The sequence below is a fragment of the Leptonychotes weddellii genome, chromosome 10 (genome assembly GCF_054177405.1).
Source record: "Leptonychotes weddellii isolate Sample4059 chromosome 10, ASM5417740v2, whole genome shotgun sequence".
In the NCBI taxonomy this organism is placed as follows: domain Eukaryota; kingdom Metazoa; phylum Chordata; class Mammalia; order Carnivora; family Phocidae; genus Leptonychotes; species Leptonychotes weddellii.
In genome coordinates this window covers 103,597,556-103,616,927 of record NC_138378.1, presented here as the reverse complement: position 1 = coordinate 103,616,927, position 19,372 = coordinate 103,597,556, and the positions used below count along the sequence as shown (strand labels likewise).

General features: G+C 42.6%; 1 protein-coding gene across 2 annotated transcripts in view; it reads left to right on the top strand.

The window, feature by feature from the left end:
• SLC4A1AP (solute carrier family 4 member 1 adaptor protein) overlaps positions 1-12,570 on the top strand; it is a 34,812-nt gene extending 22,242 nt beyond the window's left edge. The window contains exons 9-14 of one of the 2 annotated variants that reach the window (XM_081796992.1): positions 2,294-2,405; positions 4,235-4,475; positions 6,433-6,519; positions 7,880-7,947; positions 9,567-9,636; positions 12,246-12,570. In XM_081796992.1, coding sequence (XP_081653118.1) covers positions 2,294-2,405; positions 4,235-4,475; positions 6,433-6,519; positions 7,880-7,947; positions 9,567-9,636; positions 12,246-12,295 — 628 coding nt within the window. In that variant the 3' untranslated portion in view covers positions 12,296-12,570. The remainder of the gene's footprint in view (positions 1-2,293; positions 2,406-4,234; positions 4,476-6,432; positions 6,520-7,879; positions 7,948-9,566; positions 9,637-12,245) is intronic. The other variant, XM_081796993.1, reaches the window with a different exon arrangement.
• The last annotated feature ends 6,802 nt before the right edge of the window (positions 12,571-19,372 follow it).

Below are 19,372 nucleotides of genomic sequence, written 5' to 3'. Positions count from 1 at the left end.
CAATGGCAAGATTTCATTCCTTTTGATGGCTGCATAATATTCCATTGTATATATATACCACACCTTCTTTATCCATTCATCTGTCGATGGACATCTTGGCTCTTTCCATAGTTTGGCTATTGTGGACATTGCTGCTATAAACATCAGACAGTGTTACTTTAGATTGTCAGTAAGCATTTATGTAGCCACTTAGCACTGTGTACAAAACCTGTAATTTAATGCTGGGGGCATTGCATAGATGAATATCTAGATATTGGGAGGCACCTTTTTTTTTTAATAGAGATGTAAAGACAAAATGTTTCTGGAGCCCTTGATCATCTGTACAGAAAATTAATCCCCAAATTACTAGCAGGTTTGTTAAAAGATTTATGTGTAGTTTGGATATTTCATACAGTGATTCATAGGTCAGTTCACAAAAGCTATGAACCAAGTGGTATTTCATTTACTGATAGTAAGGAGGGGGGTTAGCACTCAAGTTAGACTCCCTGGCTTTCATTCTCAGCTCTATGAATTACTTTTTGGGCATTTTGAGGCAAGTTATGTAATTTCTTTGACCTTTGCTTTCCTCTGTAAATTAGAAGTACAGGTGATGTTGAAAGATGACATGAATAGGGGTGCCTGGGTGGCTTAGTCAGTTGGGCATCCGACTTTTGGTTTTGGCTTGGGTCATGATCTTGGGGTTGTGGGATCAAGCCCCATGTTGAGCTCTGCACTCTCTCTCCCTCTGCCCTTCCCCCTGCTCATGTGCTCTCTCTCTAATGAAATAAAATAAAATCTTTAAAAAGGAAAAGATGACATGAATAGCACTTGACAAAGTGCTGGCGTATATGTATTACTGTTGTCATCATTGTCCTATTTCTGCTACATCTAGCAGCTATTTGCAATGTCGTATTTATGGAGAAAGGATAAAAACTCCTGAGGCATAGTTCAGGGTAAACAAACAGTGAGTTTTAATTCTAACTCCAAAATCCTTTCCCTTGATAAGTCATCCCTGTGAGAGAGGGTATGTCAGCTTCCTCCAGAGCCTCCCTTCTTGCTGTGTGTCTGCTTAGTTTCACCTCCCTTTCCTACTTTAGATCCTGGCCTTTAGATGTGTGTACCTTCTCCCTCTCTTCTCACTTGAGGGTTGAACTTTCAAACTTTCTACCTAACACCTTTTCCCACTGAGCCAAGCAGCTCTTGATTGTGATCCATCTTCTGCCTTTTTGTCTCCTTGGGGTGTCTTTGCTCGTCCTCCAGACCAGCCAAGCTATTTAATGGAGCTGAAAAATATCTGTGTTGCTCTTCACTTTGTCTTTGAGGCCTTTGGGGAGGGGCTGTGAAGGATAATATTTAAGGCCAAGCAGGCAGGATTCTGCTGGTGGCCTTAGCAAGGGATTGGGTCTGTCTGTGGTAGAGAGCAAGGGGGTGAGGCTAGGCCCAAGAGCACTGCCGAGAGGGTAAGAAGAAGAAGGCAGCAGTGGCAAATAGGGCTTTAGCTGGAGCAGCGAGGTCAGTTTCTTGTATGGGTCACTGTGCATCAGGCGTGCCAGCGCTCTCCCCGTATTCCAGAATGCAGGCCTGTCCTTCCCTCTGTCTCCTCATGCTGCCTACTCTCAGAGTGTCTGGTCATCTCAACTGCCATCCTTTTTGGTTTTGCTCATTTCTTTTTTTCACCTGCTCTTTCCTAATTTCTACAATCTCTTCTCTTTGCTCTTCCTCAGCTTTACCCGAGTGGGCTTAGCTGTTATAACTCTGTCCAGCCAGTGAGATTGGTGACAAGCTCCTCAGTTGTAAGGTCTCTCATTATGTCTTTGTCATTATTGACCATGCAGTATAGCCCCTACACACACACTTTTTTTTTTTTTTAAACTTTTGTGATCAGAGCCTTTGTGTGTGGTATGATGTCAGTGTGGACTCCAGATAAGTAAGACACTGTGAGTCCTCTTGAGAGGTTGGTGGAAAATAGGGCTTTACCCCATGGATCCTACCACTCAGTGGGAATGGGGTCTTGCCCCCAAAGATAGTGATCTTTGTACTATCAGTATCAGTTTATGAAGGTGAAGTCAGGTAGCATGTTGCAACTTACTAAAGTTGGAGCCTCATCTTGCCCTTAATAGCCCTGTGTCTCTGAGAGTCAGCAGTGTCATTGTCCATTCAGATTCTCTTGGCCTTCCCTATTAATATATGCTTCGGTACTCATTTTGTGGAAATTTTTGTTTTGCCAAAAGTTTCTTTGTCATTGTCCAGGGTGTTTTTAGAAAAAATGTTGGCTTCATTGGAATAGATATGTATAATTCTTCTTTCTTCTTAGGACTGAAAGTCAGCCTACAGATGTGGAAAACAAAGCTAAAAAGCTTACGTTGCCTCTCTTTGGTGCCATGAAAGGAGGAAGCAAATTCAAATTAAAAACGGGAACAGTAGGGGTAAGTTGGGGGTCATGGTGTTAAACTTTCAGCTCTCGAGTCAATTTGCATGTAACTGATTTGTACATTGAACATCAATTTATTAATTTGTGATGAATGTCGCATTTAAGAAGTGTCTCTTTTCCTGGTGGGTGGATATTGTAACATTTGGACTCAGCTAACATTTGCTAGTCATATAGTCCCCGCACCTGGCCCTGCCATACGGCCTTCCACACTTCATTTACTCCCTCCAACACTTCATGACGTGTGGGAATTATTACCTCTCACAGGTGAGGAAACGGGTTCAGAGAGGTTAAATATGAGATCACATCATCAATAAGTGACTAGACTGGCAATCAAATCCAGGTCCTCGGTTTCTTGAGTTTTGTGATCTCTCTGCTGTCCTCTAACACTTCACTGGTGAATGTTTTTGCTTTGCGTACAACCCTCTTCACAGATTCAGCTTTTAAAAGGTCTTCATACCTAAAGAGCTGAACCTTGTGTAGTAGTGTGTGAGGGCTGCCCTAACCAAACACCACAGACTGGGTGGCTTAAATGACAGAAATTTATTTTCTCACAATTCCAGAGGCTGGAAGTCCAAGATCAGCATGCCAACAGGGTTGGTTTCTGCTGAGGTCCCTTTCCTTGGCTTGGAGGTGGCCGCCCTCTTCCTGCATCTTCCTGTGGTCATCCCTTTGTGCACTTGCACCTGTGGTGTCTCCCCCTCCTCTTATAAGAAAACCAGTCATCTTGGATTAGGGCCCCACTCTAACTGCTTTCTTTTAACTTACCTCTAAAAATTTTACCTCTAAATGTGGTTACATTCTGAGGTACTGGGGGTTGGGACTTCAACATATGAATTTTGTGGGGACAGAATTCAGCCCCCAGCACCTTGAATTAGGGCAAACTCAGGTTCACCTGAGATGCAGGCTTTTCTGTGAGGGTGGGGGGAGAGCAGGTACTTGTGTTTTAGTTAGAGGGAAAACTCTTTACTAAAAAGCTCTCTTTAGAGGTTTACTGAATTCAGTCCTATATTTTAAAAATGATATGCCCAACATATACTTTGGTACTTTCTCTCTATCCCTTAAGCTTCAATCAACTTTTTCTAATAATTTTATTAAAAGGTCTTGATTAAAATATTTGGCTTTATTCTTTAAGAAATGTCTTCAGGGGGCGCCTGGGTGGTGCAGTCGGTTGAGCGTCCAACTCTTGGTTTCAGCTCAGGTCGTGATCTCAAGGTTGTGAGATTGAGCTGCGGGTCTGGCTCCACGCTCAGTGCAGAACCTGCCTGAGATTCTCTCCCTCTCCCTCTGCCCCTCCCCCCTGCTCTCTCTCTTTCTGTCTCTCTCTCTAAAATAAATAAATAAATCTTAAAAGAAAAAAAAAAGAAAATGTCTTCAGGATCTGTTTTACTGATTTACATGTCTCCTTTCTTTGAAATTGTGTTAAATCTAAAATGAAAAAGCTGCACAAATGATCTGTTTCTCAGAAATGTGTGTCTGATTTACCCCTGGAAGATTTTGTGATGAATTAAGACCCTTTAACACCACGAGGGGTAACAGGACAGAATTCCTGCAGCTGGTACCTGCAATAAATGTTTTAGTTCCCTACAAGCTGTTTCAAGTGACTCGTACTTAATATTCTTTTGACCCTAGAAACTAATAAAGATATGTGTTAAAGGTCCATAGATGAGTAAAATTTCATGTGCGAGTCCTACTTCCAGCAGACTTCTGCAGGGTCCATCAGCCTGGAGAGGTTAGACATTTTACACATTTAGCTTAATTTCCTTGAAGAGATTTGTCTCTATCATTATGTGGAACTATTTGTTCATGGTTTTGTTTCATTCATAGAAGTTACCCCCTAAGCGTCCAGAACTCCCTCCAGCTCTAATGAGAATGAAGGATGAGCCTGAAGTAGAAGAGGAGGAGGAGGAAGAGGAAGAAGAAGATGAGAGGGAAAACGAGGGGGATGAAAGGGGAAAAATGGAGGCTGGAAGCAGTAGGCTGCAGCAGGAGACAGAGCCGGAAGATGCAGTGCAGGAAGCGAGGCCTGCCACTGACCTCATGTGTTCTAAAGAGACAAAAACCCATGGTAATATCTTTCTTCTCCTTCCCGTGCTGTTCAGTGGGGCATTTGCATTGATTGTGCACAGATTTGAAGAGCAAAGCCAGTTCTTGCTTGTGCATTTTGACTTTGTGGCACTTTATGATATGTGATACCGCTGACTCTGGAAACATACTTTCTTGGTCTTTCTTTGACCGTCAGTCATTATTTATCCTCATTGCAAAATCAGAGCAGGCATTTCCAGTGTATTCTAGAATTACAGTACATTGAAAGCTGTGGAATCTGAAACCACAGCTGCTGTGGAACAGCCCTGAGCTGCCTCCATTGTGTGATTGGAGGGCAGTAGAAGAGGGTGCGTGATGGGGCCTGATCAGGTAAACCTCCCCTTAGTCATTATTTTCTCATCTCTAAAACAGAGGCTAAGCATAATTGTGTCCTCGGTACACACTTCTTAGGAAGCACAGTGCCTTATTCATCTTTTTGTCCATGGTACCTAGTGGACAACCTGGCACACAGTACTCACCCAGCTCAGCCAAGGTTTGATGACAAATGACAAAAGAGGGAATTGATTGGTTTTTAAATATGTTTTCTTCTGGGCGCCTGGGTGGCTCAGATGGTTAAGCGTCTGCCTTTGGCTCAGGTCATGATCCCAGGGTCCTGGGATCGAGTCCCGCATCAGGGTCCCTGCTCCTTGGGAGCCTGCTTCTCCCTCGGCCTCTCTCTCTCTCTCTCTGTCTCTCATGAATAAATAAATAAAATCTTTAAAAAAAAAAAAAAGTTAAATATGTTTTCTTCTGATTATAAGAGGAAGGTGTATTCATTTTAGAAACTTTGGATCATACGTAAAAGTCCAAAGAAGAAAAGAGAAATCTCCTGCAATCTCACCCCCAGAGATCATTGTTCATCTTTTCAGTATCCTCTTGTCCCTTGTCAGCTGCAGGAGTTATTTTCCTGCAGGGTGTTAAGACTTCACAGAAAATAGGGAGCATGAGGAAAAACAAAACAAAAACTGACATTAAATATGCATGGGAATGCATGCATGTCTACTTCCAAAACAAATCCGGTTTGTCTGCATAAAGTGCCAGGCCTGGTATGGAGGCCTTCTCTTGATTCATCCTCAGTTGTTTGAGAAAAGAAAAGTTTCTGTTTTTTCATCTGTGAGAGAGCTTTTGTTTTTGCATTTTCCTTTGTTTAGTTACTGGCAAAATGCTTAGCCTTTTCCAACAAGATACTTACACGTACTTTTTTTATGAGTCCCATCTTTGATCCATACATTGTGAAGGTGGCATAAACAGGTTAGTAGGAGGGCGAGCAATAAGTACTTTTTTGTTAAGGGACTAAAGGAAATATATGTGTGTGTAAAAATAGCAGATTTTAAAATTTGGTAAAGATACATTAATGAGTAAATTTGCAGCTGATTAGGGATGACTCTAGGCCTCTTTTTTTTTTTTTTCAGTGTTAGGATCATATTGTACATGCTATTTTATAACCTGTTTTTTTCTATGTCTTAAAATTTTTTTTTAAAATGTGGAGTCAGTAAGGAGCATAGTGGTCCATCACATGCTTGTGCCATAATTTATTTAATCACCTCCCTGTTGTTAGACCTGTACGTAATTTATTAATTTTTGCTATTCTAAACATATTGTATATATAATAAATCTTGGTACTCATCTGATTATTTTCTTTGAATATGTTCCTGGAAATAGAATTTCTAGGCCAAGGAATATGTACATTTTTTAAGGCTTTTGGTAAGTAGTGCTGAAAAGTTTTACTTCAGAGTTGGCCAGTTTTTAAAGTGGAAAATTGATTTCTCTGTTAAACATATGGAGGCACATTTTTTTGAAAATCTAAGTTTATTGAAGCTAATGATAGTAAAGCTGGATGATTATGTATTTACTTAGCTTTTCTTGCTTTTGTTTTTGTTTTCTTCGTTCCCCACCATGAATTAAATAATAACAATATGCTCTGGTTCTGCATTTTATAGAAAACATGTCTCAACTCAGCCAAGTGGAACAGAATAAAGATTATCAAGAGATCAGTGAAACAGCTGCATCATGTGAGGAACCCTCAGGCAAGTAATGTAGCCGACTCCATTGCTGCCCTGCACACGAGCAACCAGCTGGTGTCAGACAGGAGGGGTTGGGAGCTGAGCTGAAGCAGCACAGAGAATGGCCTTTCAGACACTGGGCAGACGCTCCTGCCAGGGCCCTGGACAGAACTGGAATATATGAGAGGTTATGTTTGGCGCCATCCCATTTGCCTTTCTTTATTCCTTTCCTACCTCCTGGGGTTCTGTCTCCCTGACCTACAGAATTCCTACTGCCTTCGCGCTTCCTTGGCATGGAAAGCCCTGGCCATGCAAAGCCCTCCCCAACTTTTCATCTCCCAGAGATGAGTCTGCCTATCATGGGAGTGATTCCAAAACTATTAAAATAAATAAAATAAATTGAAAGGACTGGTTTTGGGACACCTGGGTGGCTTAGTTGGTTGAGTGTCTGACTCTTGGTTTCAGCTCAGGTCATGATCTCCTGGGTTGTGGGATTGAACCCTGCATCGGGCTCCGTGCTCAGCACAGAGTCTGTTGGAGATTCTCTCTCTCTGTCCCTCCCCTCACTCATGTTCTCTCTCTCTCAAATAAACAATCTTAAAAAAAAAAAAAAAAGGACTGGTTTTCTTTTTATTTATTTATTTATTTATTTTTTTAAAGATTTTATTTATTTATTTGACAGAGAGAGACACAGTGAGAGAGGGAACACAAGCAGGGGGAGTGGGAGAGGGAGAAGCAGGCCTCCCGCCGAGCAGGGAGCCCGATGCGGGGCTCGATCCCAGGACCCCGGGATCACGACCTGAGCCGAAGGCAGACGCTTAACGACTGAGCCACCCAGGCGCCCCTAAAAAGGACTGGTTTTCTACTGTTTTAACTGTAATGGTTGAACTGTAGAATAGTAAAATCAGCCTCGTTTTCCTTTCCCTTTTAATTTCTTTATTTTATTTTATTTTAAAGATTTTATTTTTATTTGACAGAGAGAGAGCACAAGCAGGGGGAACAGCAGGCAGAGGGAGAGGGAGAAGCAGGCCCCCTGCTCGGCAGGGAGCCCAATATGGGGCTTGATCCCGGGACCCTGAGATCATGACCTGAGCCGAAGGCAGATGCTCAACCATCTGAGCCACCCAGGTGCCCCTCCTTTCCCTTTTTAAATGGTGTGATTATATTCAAGCTTGTAGAACAGCCTTAGGATTTGAAAACTAGGGTTATTAGCGGAGAGAAAGTTCTCTTAAGATAGTCTTTATAGTAGAAGGAATTTTTGAGAATTTGATTGTTACATGTTTTCTTCAATTTTTATAATGCTCTCTTAGGAGGAATTTGTTTTTTTCTATTTTACTTATTCTGAAATAGCTATTGCCTCTTGTTTTTCTTTTTCTCAAATTAGCATCAGAGAATGAATATGAGAAAAACAGAGATGAATTGAAGAAAAAGAAAGCTCCTGGTCCAGGCAAAGTAAGTACTTTAGCCATAATCTTCACCTCTCTAGAAGTAAAAGTGAATCCCCTTGTCATAGACCACATTCAGAAGAGTGAATTTTTAAGGATTGTCTTAGCAGAGTTCCCAACTGCCTAATACTCCCTTTTCTAGAAGTCTGGGCTCTCTTTTATTTTTGAATTTTTATGTTTTGAATTCTCTGTTCTTTTCTCCATCCACACGGTTCCCTATAACTCCACATATACCTCTTTGATTAATTGTCAATCTTTGTTCCTATCCTTTTATGCCATACAAAGACATTTTAAAGTTTTAAAGATTTATTTATTTGACAGAGAGAGACACAGTGAGAGAGGGAACACAAGCAGGGGGAGTGGGAGAGGAAGAAGCAGGCTTCCCGTGGAGCAGGGAGCCTGACGCGGGGCTCGATCCCAGGACCCTGGGATCAGGACCCTGGGATCATGACCTGAGCCGAAGGCAGATGCTTAATGACTGAGCCACCCAGGTGCCCCTGAATAATATATTCTTATTTGACTATTTTTATTACACAGAAGATAGAATGTAATGTGCTGTATTCTACATCAGGATTTATTTTTTTTAACTTACTGTGGAAATCACTGTGTATCAGTATACTAAGAGCTTCCTACTGTACGGATGTACTCCACTTAACCAGTTCCCTATAGGTGGACACTTGGGTTGTTTCTAGTCTTTTATTATAACAGTGCTATAATGAATAATCTTGTGTATACATAATTTTGTGTGGATACAGTAAGTTCCCAAAAGTGGGATTGCTAGATTGTGTCAGGAGGTCCCAAGACCCTCAGGCTAGGTAATTCACAGGAGGCCTCACAGGACTCAGCCTGTGGTTGTACTCATAGCTGTGATTTACTAGAGTAAAAGGATACCAAGTACAGTCAGCAAAGGGAAAAGGCACGTGGAGCAAAGTCTGAGGAAACCAGGCGTAAGCTTCCAAGAGTCCTTTTTCATTGGAATCACACAGGATGTGCTTAATTCCCCTAGCAATGAGTTGTGACAGTTTATGAAATGTTACTAACCAGGGAGGCTCATTAGAGACTCAGTGCTCAGGATTTTTATTGGGGACTGATCACATAGGCACCTTCTGCCTGGCATGCCCTCAAATTCCATTCTCCCAGAAGGAAAGTAGATGTTCAGCATGAACCATATTGTTTTTATAGACATTGTAGGCATAGTAAGCCACTTTTATCAGGGTAGTAGGAACCCTCCAGAAGTCCAAGTCCCCAGGTACTAGACGAGGGCCAACCTTGTAAACAGGCCTTTCAAAGGATAGCAGTCAGACTTGCCCTGTTAACTCTTTTCTGCATCTAGATCAAAAGACAGATTCCAAATTTCCCTCTATGGGGGTTATACCATTAGAACTCATACCTCTGTTAACAGCCCCTTTTAGAAAACATCACCTCACTCTCACTGGCTGAAAATCAGCTTGTTGAGGCTTTACGGCAAAAAGTCAAGGTTCAGAAAGAGAGTGTACCCCCATTTTTTGGTTACTTATGTTAAGGTAATTAATGGAAGCTTTTCTCTTAGTTTTTATTTGCTGACAGGCATAGGGACAATGATTCTTAGAGTTAAAATTCTTTAGAGTAAAATTCTTTTCTTTGCAGCTTCCAGCAACACTTTCCTCCAAATATCCAGAAGATGACCCAGACTACTGTGTGTGGGTCCCACCTGAAGGTAGATTGTTTTTATTACTTTTCTTCTCTTCTAAGACTTAATTATTTATATTTCTGAATAGGTAATGTATATTTAAGGTTCAAAATAAGAAAGTTTTTATGAGTATATAGGGGATGGGGCACCTGGGTAGTGCAGTCGGTTAAGTGTCCAACTCTTGATTTTAGCTCAGGTTGTGATCTCAGGGTCGTGAAATTGAGTCCCATGTTGGGCTCCTCGCTCAGTGCAGAGTCTGTTTGAGATTCTCTCTCCCTCTGCCCTTCCCTCCCATTCACTCGTGCTCTCTCTTTCTCTCTCTAAAATAAATAGGGGTGCCTGGGTGGCTCAGTTGGCTAAGCGTCTAACTTTGGCTCAGGTCATGATCTCAGGGTCCTGGGATCGAGCCCCACATCTGGCTCCCTGCTCAGCAGGGAGTCTGCTTTTCCCTCTCCCTCTACCACTTCCCCTGCTTGTGCTCTCTCTCTCTCTCTCTCAAATAAATAATCTTTAAAAAAAAAAAAGTCTTTTTTTTTAATCTTAAAAAAAAAAGTCTTTTTTTTTTTAATCTTAAAAAAAAAAGTATGTAGTGGGAAAGTTCTCCCTTCTAGGGGAACAGGTAGAGTAAAAGATCTGAAGAGACATATCGACCAAATATAATTTGTGGATTCTGCTTGAATCCTTATTTGAACAAACAACTATTAAAAAATTATATACCAGGGCGCCTGGGTGGCTCAGTTGGTTAAGCGACTGCTTTCGGCTCAGGTCATGATCCTGGAGTCCCGGGATCGAGTCCCACATCAGGCTCCCTGCTCAGCAGGGAGTCTGCTTCTCCCTCTGACCCTCCTCCCTCTCATGCTCTCTGTCTCTCATTCTCTCTCTCGCAAATAAATAAAATCTTTAAAAAAAAAAATTATATACCAGTCAGATAATTTTGAACACTAGCCAGATATGTGATGATACTAGGAAATTATTAATTATTTTAAAGTGTGGAATGATGTTATGTTTTTTAGAAAAAGTCCTTATCTTCTAGGACTGTGTACAGAAGTGTTCACAGATGGAATATATGGGATATGCCTTAACATAATCCTATAGAAGTAGAGGATGAGGGGCGCCTGGGTGGCTCAGTTGGTTAAGCGACTGCCTTCAGCTCCGGTCATGATCCTGGAGTCCCGGGATCGAGTCCCGCATCGGGCTCCCTGCTCAGCAGGGGGTCTGCTTCTCCCTCTGACCCTCTTCCCTCTCGTGCTCTCTGTCTCTCATTCTCTCTCTCTCAAATAAATAAATAAAATCTTTGAAAAAAAAAAAAAGAAGTAGAGGATGAGGGAGCGTGGAGGGGGTAATAGATAAAGCAGGACGTGTCACATATTGATAGTTGTTTTAGCTGGGTGATAAGTACATGGAGATTCATTATATTTTTTTCTTTACTTCTGCATGTCTTTTAAATTTTCTTTAAAGTTATAAAAACAGGGATGCCTGGGTGGTTCAGTCGGTTAAGCGTCTGCTTTTAGCTCAGATCATGATCCCCGGGTCCTGGGATCGAGTCTTGCATCGGGCTCCCTGCTCAGCGGGGAGCCTGCTTCTCTCTCTGCTTGTGCTCTCTCTCTCTCTGACAGATAAATAAATAAAATCTTTAAAAAAAAAAGTTATAAAAACAACAACTACTGGCTCTGCCTCAGCTACTTGGTGCCAAATATCACTTTCTTGTGACTTCTTATATATGTCACATAAAATGCTTGTGTGAGCAATTAAATACATAATATTTCACTGTTGTTTTTACACAAATAGAAGCATATTCTATACCTTGCTGTTTTGCACTTAACACTATGGAGATCTTTCCATAGCTATAGATTCCTTCTTCCCTCCCTCCCTCCCTTCCCTCCTTCCTTCCTTTGTAGCATAGTTCTTTTTTATGGTATAGATAATACCTTTACTTTTTATTCCATTCCCTCAATGAATATATGCTGTGTTTCCAATTTTGCCATTACAAACAACTCTGCATGTAGGGGAAGGGGTTGGGGGCTGGGGTAACTGGGTGATAGACATTAAGGAGGGCACGTGATGTAATGAGCATTGGGTGTTACATAAGACTCATGAATCACTGACCTCCGCCTCTGAAACTAATAATACATTATATGTTAATTAATTAAAAAAACAACTCTGCAATAAGTAACCTCAAACATAATACTTTTGCAAGTATAGAGGTGCATATGTAGAAAAAATCATAAAAGTTAACATGCTGGATCAGAGGCTATAAACATTTTTAAGACATTATAAATTGCATTCTGTAGAGGGGGTACAGCTTATGTTCATACATACACTCTTAAGGCAATATATGAGATGCTTGTTCCCCATATGCTCATCACAGATTGCTTTTTCTATGGATCAGGTTTCTAGTATACTAGTAGTTAATAGAAATTTTGTTACTAGAAATGTTTGCTTTTTATTGGCTAATAAATATAAAGGTAGAAATGGAAAGAGAACCAAATTTTGAAATTGTATGCAAAAAGGCAGAGTTCTAGAATAGAAGAAACCTCTTTTGTCTGTTTTACTTTTTAGCCCACTAATGTCTGGGTATCTTTTCCCTCCTGACTTTGGAAAAGTGAATGTGTTTCTTTCTTTATACTCTGATCTAGGCCAAAGTGGAGATGGCAGGACCCATCTGAATGACAAGTATGGCTATTGACTGCTTCAGAATCCTAAAGGAAGACCTTGTGGACCATGTGACATGGGATATGTAGGGTCCTATATCAAGTTGAATGTCCAGAGAAGGAGTTCAGGTGATCTTTTGTAAAATCTGGTGACTGGCCTTTTCTTCCATTCTCATGGCTCCCTAAATTTATCTACTCATCTGATTCTCGTTTAAAAGTGTTTGTGTATGTATGTAAAAAGAAACCATATATTTTGAGAATTGGTAAAGTGAGATATGACTCTATTAAAAGAGAAGGTGAAGATGTCTCATGTTTGCTTAAGGCCACAATGTCTTTCATTAAGTTTTAGGGACTATGCTTCTCCTGAGGAATAGGGTGCTTCTGGCAGCTAGACTTTAGACTTCACTCATAGGACCTCCTCAAATAAGTGTTCAAATATGAGGTCATGCCATAGTGTGACCCTGGGTGTCCCTGTCATTCCTGGAACTAAAAGTAGATACAGAGTGGGGGCTTCCTCCTCCCTCCCACTGTAATCCTTCTGCCAGGTTTGAGAACAGACCCTGATTTATCAGGACACAGTTCAGGACCATAGTACACCTTGTGCACTCAGGCACCAGTCCTGATAAAAACTCAGTCCTTTGAATGTCCTGGACTCTGACCAGTCAGATTAGTCACTCCTTCTCCTGTGGAAAGGTGCAAATAGGGTCATAGAATGAAAAGCTGGATGTGTTCTGTCCATTGTGGGGCTTCTCACTTCTGTGGAGAGGAGAATAAAAGTTCTTTCTCTCTGGAAACACAAAGAAATGTGAGAAGATGTCTTATCTCCCCCAGTGTACCCTCTCCCCGCCCCAACATTGGTGAACGCCCCACTTCCACAGGGAATGAAAGCCTAAGAGTGGAAGCAAGGTGGAGAGTTTGTGGATTAGGCAGGAGGCAGACCCAGTGAGCAGGCAGGAGAAACTCTGTGGCCCAGCAAGAGAGTGGATGAGGGTGATGTTTTCCTTTTTTTTTTTTTATATGGTGTGTGTGTATATATATATTTTCTTCATTATATGGTATATGTGAAGTAGGCAAGGAGCAGTAATGAGAAACTTCAGAACTCCCTGACAGATATGGGAAGTCTGGTCTTCTGAAAGTGATGCCTTTCATTTCTCAAAAAACAATACCAATATTGGTATTATGAGAAACTACTATTTAGGACTTCATTTAGACCAACAGGGAAGAACTTGATGTAAGAAGTGACTGGAATTCAGGGGCAGAGTGACCATTCCATCTTGGATTGAAACAGTAAGCAAAGGTCCAAGCCATGTCAGTGGTCCTCAAAGGTGAAACTCTTTATTCAGGCAAAATCATATGTGGGATCCTTAGGTTTGAACAGGTAAAAATATATCTACTCTGGTTAAGTGTGGGCACGGAAATGGGATCGATAGATACATTCCCGCATGCATCCTCTCCATCTTCCCTCATGGTGTTCCTAAGGAATCCTAGGGGCTCACAGAGCAGAGTCTATTTAGGAAGGCAGATTTCTAAGTGTTCTGGAGACCCCGAAAGCAAATAGGACTCCATATGCCAAAATAAAACATAAATATGTCACTTGTACAATGAACATCAGTGGTCGGTGGACTTGGTTGAAAAGATGTGCGCAGGAGTCTTAGCTCCCTTTACCAAATAGGAGACTTTGGGGACATGACTTAAATCCCCTGAGGCTCAGTTCTGTCATGTGTGAAGCAGGGACAGTAATGCTTCCTGCTCTTTGAACCTCAGATTTGTTCTAAGGATCAAATGAGATAATGTAGAGGGATGTGCTATATAGGGCTTTGTAGGCATTAGTAGTTGTCACTCATTACAAACAGGAGACAAATCCTGACCTGTGGGCCTGCTCCTCATCTGTGAGACAGGAGACTGGATGAAATCAATGACTCTCAACTGTGGCTGCATATTAGAATCACCTCTGGAAATTTGTTAAGTTTTTCATTTTAATGCTTGGGTCCCACCTTAAATGAGTTTAATCAGAATCTCTGATGTGATCCCTTTTAAAAAGCACACCAGGGGCACCTGGGTGCCTCAGTCATTAAGCGTCTGCCTTCCGCTCAGGTCATGGTCCCAGGGTCCTGGGATCGAGCCCCGCATCGGACTCCCTGCTCCGCGGGGAGCCTGCTTCTCCCTCTCCCACTCCCCCTGCTTGTGTTCCCTCTCTCACTGTCTCTCTCTGTCAAATAAATAAATAAAATCTTTAAAAAAAAAAAAAGAAAGAAAGAAACAGACACACATGGGGGTGCCTGGGTGGCTCAGTCATTAAGCGTCTGCCTTCAGCTCAGGTCATGATCCCAGGGTCCTGGGATCGAGCCCCGCATCAGGCTCCCTGCTCAGTAGGAAGCCTGCTTCTCCCTCTCCCTCTCCCCCTGCTTGTGTTCCCTCTCTCTCTGTCAAATAAATAAATAAAATCTTTTAAAAAAATAAAAAATAAAAAGCACTCCAGGTGATTTTAATGTGCAGCCCAACCTCTACAGCATGGTTAGCAAGCCTTTTTGGTTAATGGCCGGGTACTTCAGGCTTTGCAAGCCGTGCGGTCCCTGTCACAGCCACCCGACTCTGCCGTTGGAGGGCAAGTGGCATAGGCAGTACACAAATGGATGAGTGTGGCTGTGTTCCAGTAAATATTTATAAAAACAGGTGGCAGACTTGATTTGGCCTACAGGGTATCATTGGCCAACCGCTGCTCTAGGCTAATTCATCTTCAAGGTCCCATCTGGCTCAAGGTGTTTACAAGAACTTTAAGAAGTAACGTGTGCCCCAGTTCATGGATATTTGATAAGTTTCTATTCAAAAGGCTAATTATACCCTCCTAAACTGGGAGGTTGCAGTTTTATGGTCACCAGAAATCAAGGTAATCCAGTCTCCTTTTCAAAGAAAGAAAAGTAAGGTTATTAGTCATTACAAAAAATACTGTTACAGCAAGAACACTATCAGTTAACTAAAAGCAAGGTGTCCCTGGTCAGCTGTCCTGGTCTCCCCAGGAGTTCTGTATCACTTCTGCCTTTCTATTTAAAGAGTAGTGGGAAGCCATTTGGGTGTTAGTGATGGTGAATGATCAGATTTGGGTTTTTAAAAGGACACTCAAAGGTACAGTGTGGAGGAAGGAGGGAAGAGGACAAGAGGATGCAGGAAGACAGGTTGGAAGTCTGCTATAGAAGTCCAGGTGAGAGATTGTGGCAGCTTGCACTAGGTAGAGATCGAAATGCAAAGAGGTACATAGGGTCCGAGCAATATCTTGAAAAGTGGACAAGTTGAGCTTGATGTTCCATTGAGACATCTAAGTAAAGATGTCAGGAAAACAGCTGGAGACAGCAGGCTGGATCTCAGGAGAGAGGGCTGGCGAACAGTCCTGTCTTCCACCTGGTGAGCTTAGGAGTCAGGGGGCACCAGCGGTTGGGGATTAAAGACTGGGAGGCAGGCAGGAAGTTTGCAGGCCGACCGTAGGCTTGGACAGCTGATTGCCCTTTCTTTGGTATTGGGAGCACTTTTTCTTGGTATGGGGACTCATTTATTGGAGGAAAAAGGTAAAGTAAGTGTCACTGTGAGCAGCATTCTGGAGAAAAAAAGTCAAGGATATATATTTAACATTAAAACAAGTCTCTTTGTCTGCTTTAGGAAATTTCTAAGGAGTTTGCACAGTGCCTGGTACATTTAAATGTTTGTTGAGTGCCTGCCTTAAATATTTTCCCTGGAATGGCCCCAGTCTAGGATAGGAATTATGAAGCCTCGCTGTCTCCTTGTAGCCCAAGCCTTTACCAGTTACCACTTCATTGGAACTGGATGGAGTTAGCTCTTTTGGGAAATATGACATAATTCCCAACAAACTTTGAGGCTATTAGCCACCGCCTGGGCATCTGTTGCTTTACCATTGAAATGCTGCCACCTTCCGGATAGGGTGTGACAAGTAGCCAGCAGCTGTGGCCGGCTTCCTGAAAGTGGGAACCAGAGGGAAGCCCGCCAGCCCAGCCCTGAGGTAGTCAAAAGCAGGCATCCAGGCCCCTGGCAGGGGAGCTGTGTTCCCATACAGCGTTTGATCCAACCCTGTTTGGACCCATCCAGGTTTGACAGACTGCTGGGAAATGACATAAAACTCTCCCTGACCTTTGGGAAGTGGGTCACAGCATTAAACTGGCGTGGTCTCTTCTGTGACAGGCTGTTCTTTGATCCTGAGATTCCTCACTTGATGTGGGCATTGAGAACAATTTTCAAGATTCTTCTCTGGTCTCAGAGCAGACTTCGCCCTGCTTTGTTTGGTCTTAGAGGTTTGGCACAACCATAATCCAGGGTGGGACTGAGGCTTCCATTCTGTGGGAGACCAGAAGTTTCCCTTCCCCCAGTAAGATGAGGTGGGTTGGAGGGTTCAGCATGGGAGGGGACAGTGGTTCCCACCAAAGGTAGCTCCATTCTCTTCATCCCCCAAGTCAGACTTAACAATTTCTGCATGTAAAGGTTTCAAGATTCATCTCTTAGCTTGCCCACTGCCCTGACCCAAGCTCCCCTCACCCCATGATTCTTCACAGAGCTCCCTTCCTCTTGTCTGCCTCATCATGCTCTCCTCCACACATCTGAGTTATCCCTGAGCAGGGTCCTGTGCTCTGAAATCTCAGAGGTTCTTCAGTATCCAAAGGGTGAGGTCCAAATTCATTTGAGGCTTCAAAATCCTTGATTATAGGGTTCTTGTACTTTCTGATCATCATACATCCCATATGCCCTTGTCCCTTCCTTTCTGCCACCTCACCAGGTGTACCTGATACTCTAGTAATAATAGATTATTTCCCCAAACACACTTTTTGCTTTTACTTCTTCCTATATTTTCTATCAAGCCTTGCTGTACATGGCCTTAAACCTTGGTTTCCTGGTCTATCAAATAGAGAAAATAATGCCTTATAGTATTATGGAGATTAAATAATAGATAACTACAAAACCCTTAGCTGTGCTTGATGTATAATCAGCTCTCCCCAAATGTAGCTATTATTATTATTTTTTAAAAGATTTTATTTATTTATTTGACAGAGAGAGACACAGCGAGAGAGGGAACACAAGCAGGGGGAGTGGGAGAGGGAGAAGCAGGCTTCCCGCGGAGCAGGGAGCCCGATGTGGGGCTCGATCCCAGGACCCTGGGATCATGACCTGAGCCGAAGGCAGACGCCTAACAACTGAGCCACCCAGGCACCCCTAAATGTAGCTATTATTAGTATCATTGTGGTCTTCCTTGTTCATGTCTGTTCATGCCTGTCATTTTTTTAAGTCCAGCTTGAATCTCACTACCTTCAGAAACCCCTGATCCGCATGGTCGTCATGAATCTCTCCTTCCCCACCAGTCTTGTAGCATTTTGTTTTTTACTTCTATGATGTCCCTTACTCCTATGGCCTGATGTCCGTTAATTATATGTATGCTTGGGTTATTTACATTTGTAAGCTTTATGAGTTTTTGAGGATAGGAATTATATATCTTATTTTGTATCCCACCCTTAGCCCATGGCACCTACCAGTTCACAAAATGAGGACTCAGTTTATTGTTGCTTTAAATGAGGGGGGGTTGGAGGTTCTGGTCCTGGCCCTTTCTACTCTTGGGTCTTCTGGGCAGAGAAGGGATACCTCAGAGCTGCCTTCATTTCCAAGATCTTGCTCCAGACAAACGGGACAATCCAGGAACTGACCATTTGATTAGGGTTAATGCAGAGGGCCTGGATTCCTGTTCTACTTGGGGCAAAACCAGGCAGAACTACCCCTTCCCGTCAAAGAGCTCTGGATTCCAGCAGCTGGCTTTAATTTGGGCTTTAAGTCCTCTGCTGGCCCTGGAAAATCTTGATCTTGAGGGTTGGCTCTGGTTTCCGAAGCAGGCTGTCACGCACACCCCTTCAAAAGTCAATGCTGCAGTGTCAGAGAATGGCCACAAGAGGGCAGTAGAGACCCATTACTATGCAGTCAACTTGCATGCTGGGCTGAGAGCAAGAAGAAAATGTTTCAAAGCAGAAGAAAGAGTACAAATCAGAAAAGAAAATCAAGATTCTGAAAGAGTTATAGGTAGCAAGCTGGTTCAGTTCACCAGTGTCTTCCTGGGCCCAAGACCCGAGAGCAGCAAGTTAGTCAGGGATGCTGGTAAGACCCAAATGGTGCTCCTTTAAATCTCTTCCCAACCTGTTGTTGCTGGTGCTTCATTTCACCTTGAGAAAGTAATTCTCTAGTAGTAATGCAAATATTCAGTGGAGGAGTTTGGGCATTGCCTATTTAGTACTTACACGCTATATTACAGCTTTATGGTTTGTTTGTTTTTTTTAAAGATTTTATTTATTTGACAGAGACACAGCGAGAGAGGGAACACAAACAGGGGGAGTGGGAGAGGGAGAAACAGGCTTCCTGCGGAGCAGGGAGGCTGATGCGGGGCTCGATCCCAGGACCCTGGAATCATGACCTGAGCCGAAGGCAGATGCTTAACGACTGGGCCACCCAGGCGCCCCAGCTTTATGGTTTTTAAAAATTTTTTTTTTTATTAACATATAATGTATTATTTGTTTCAGGGGTACAGGTCTGTGATTCATCAGTCTTACACAATTCACAGCGCTCACCATAGTACTTACCCTCCCCAATTTCCATTACCTAGCCACCCCATCCCCCCCACCCCCCTCCACTCCAACAACCCTCAGTTTGTTTCTCAAGATTAAGAGTCTCTTATGGTTTGTCTCCCTCTCTGGTTTTGTCTTGTTTCGTTTTTCCCCTCCCTTCCCCTATTGTCCTCTGCCTTGTTTCTCAAATTCCTCATATCAGTGAGATCATATGATACTTGTTTTTCTCTGATTGACTTATTTCATTTACCGTAATACCCTCTAGTTCCATCCACGTCATTGCAAATGGCAAGATTTCATTTTTTTGATGGCTGCATAGTATTCCATTGTATATATACACCATATCTTCTTTATCCATTCATCTGTTGATGGACATCTAGGCTCTTTCCATAGTTTGGCTATTGTGGACATTGCTGCTATAAACATTGGGGTGCAGGTGCCCCTTCGGATCACTACATTTGTATCTTCGGGGTAAATACCCAGTAGTGCAATTGCTGGGTCATAGGGTAG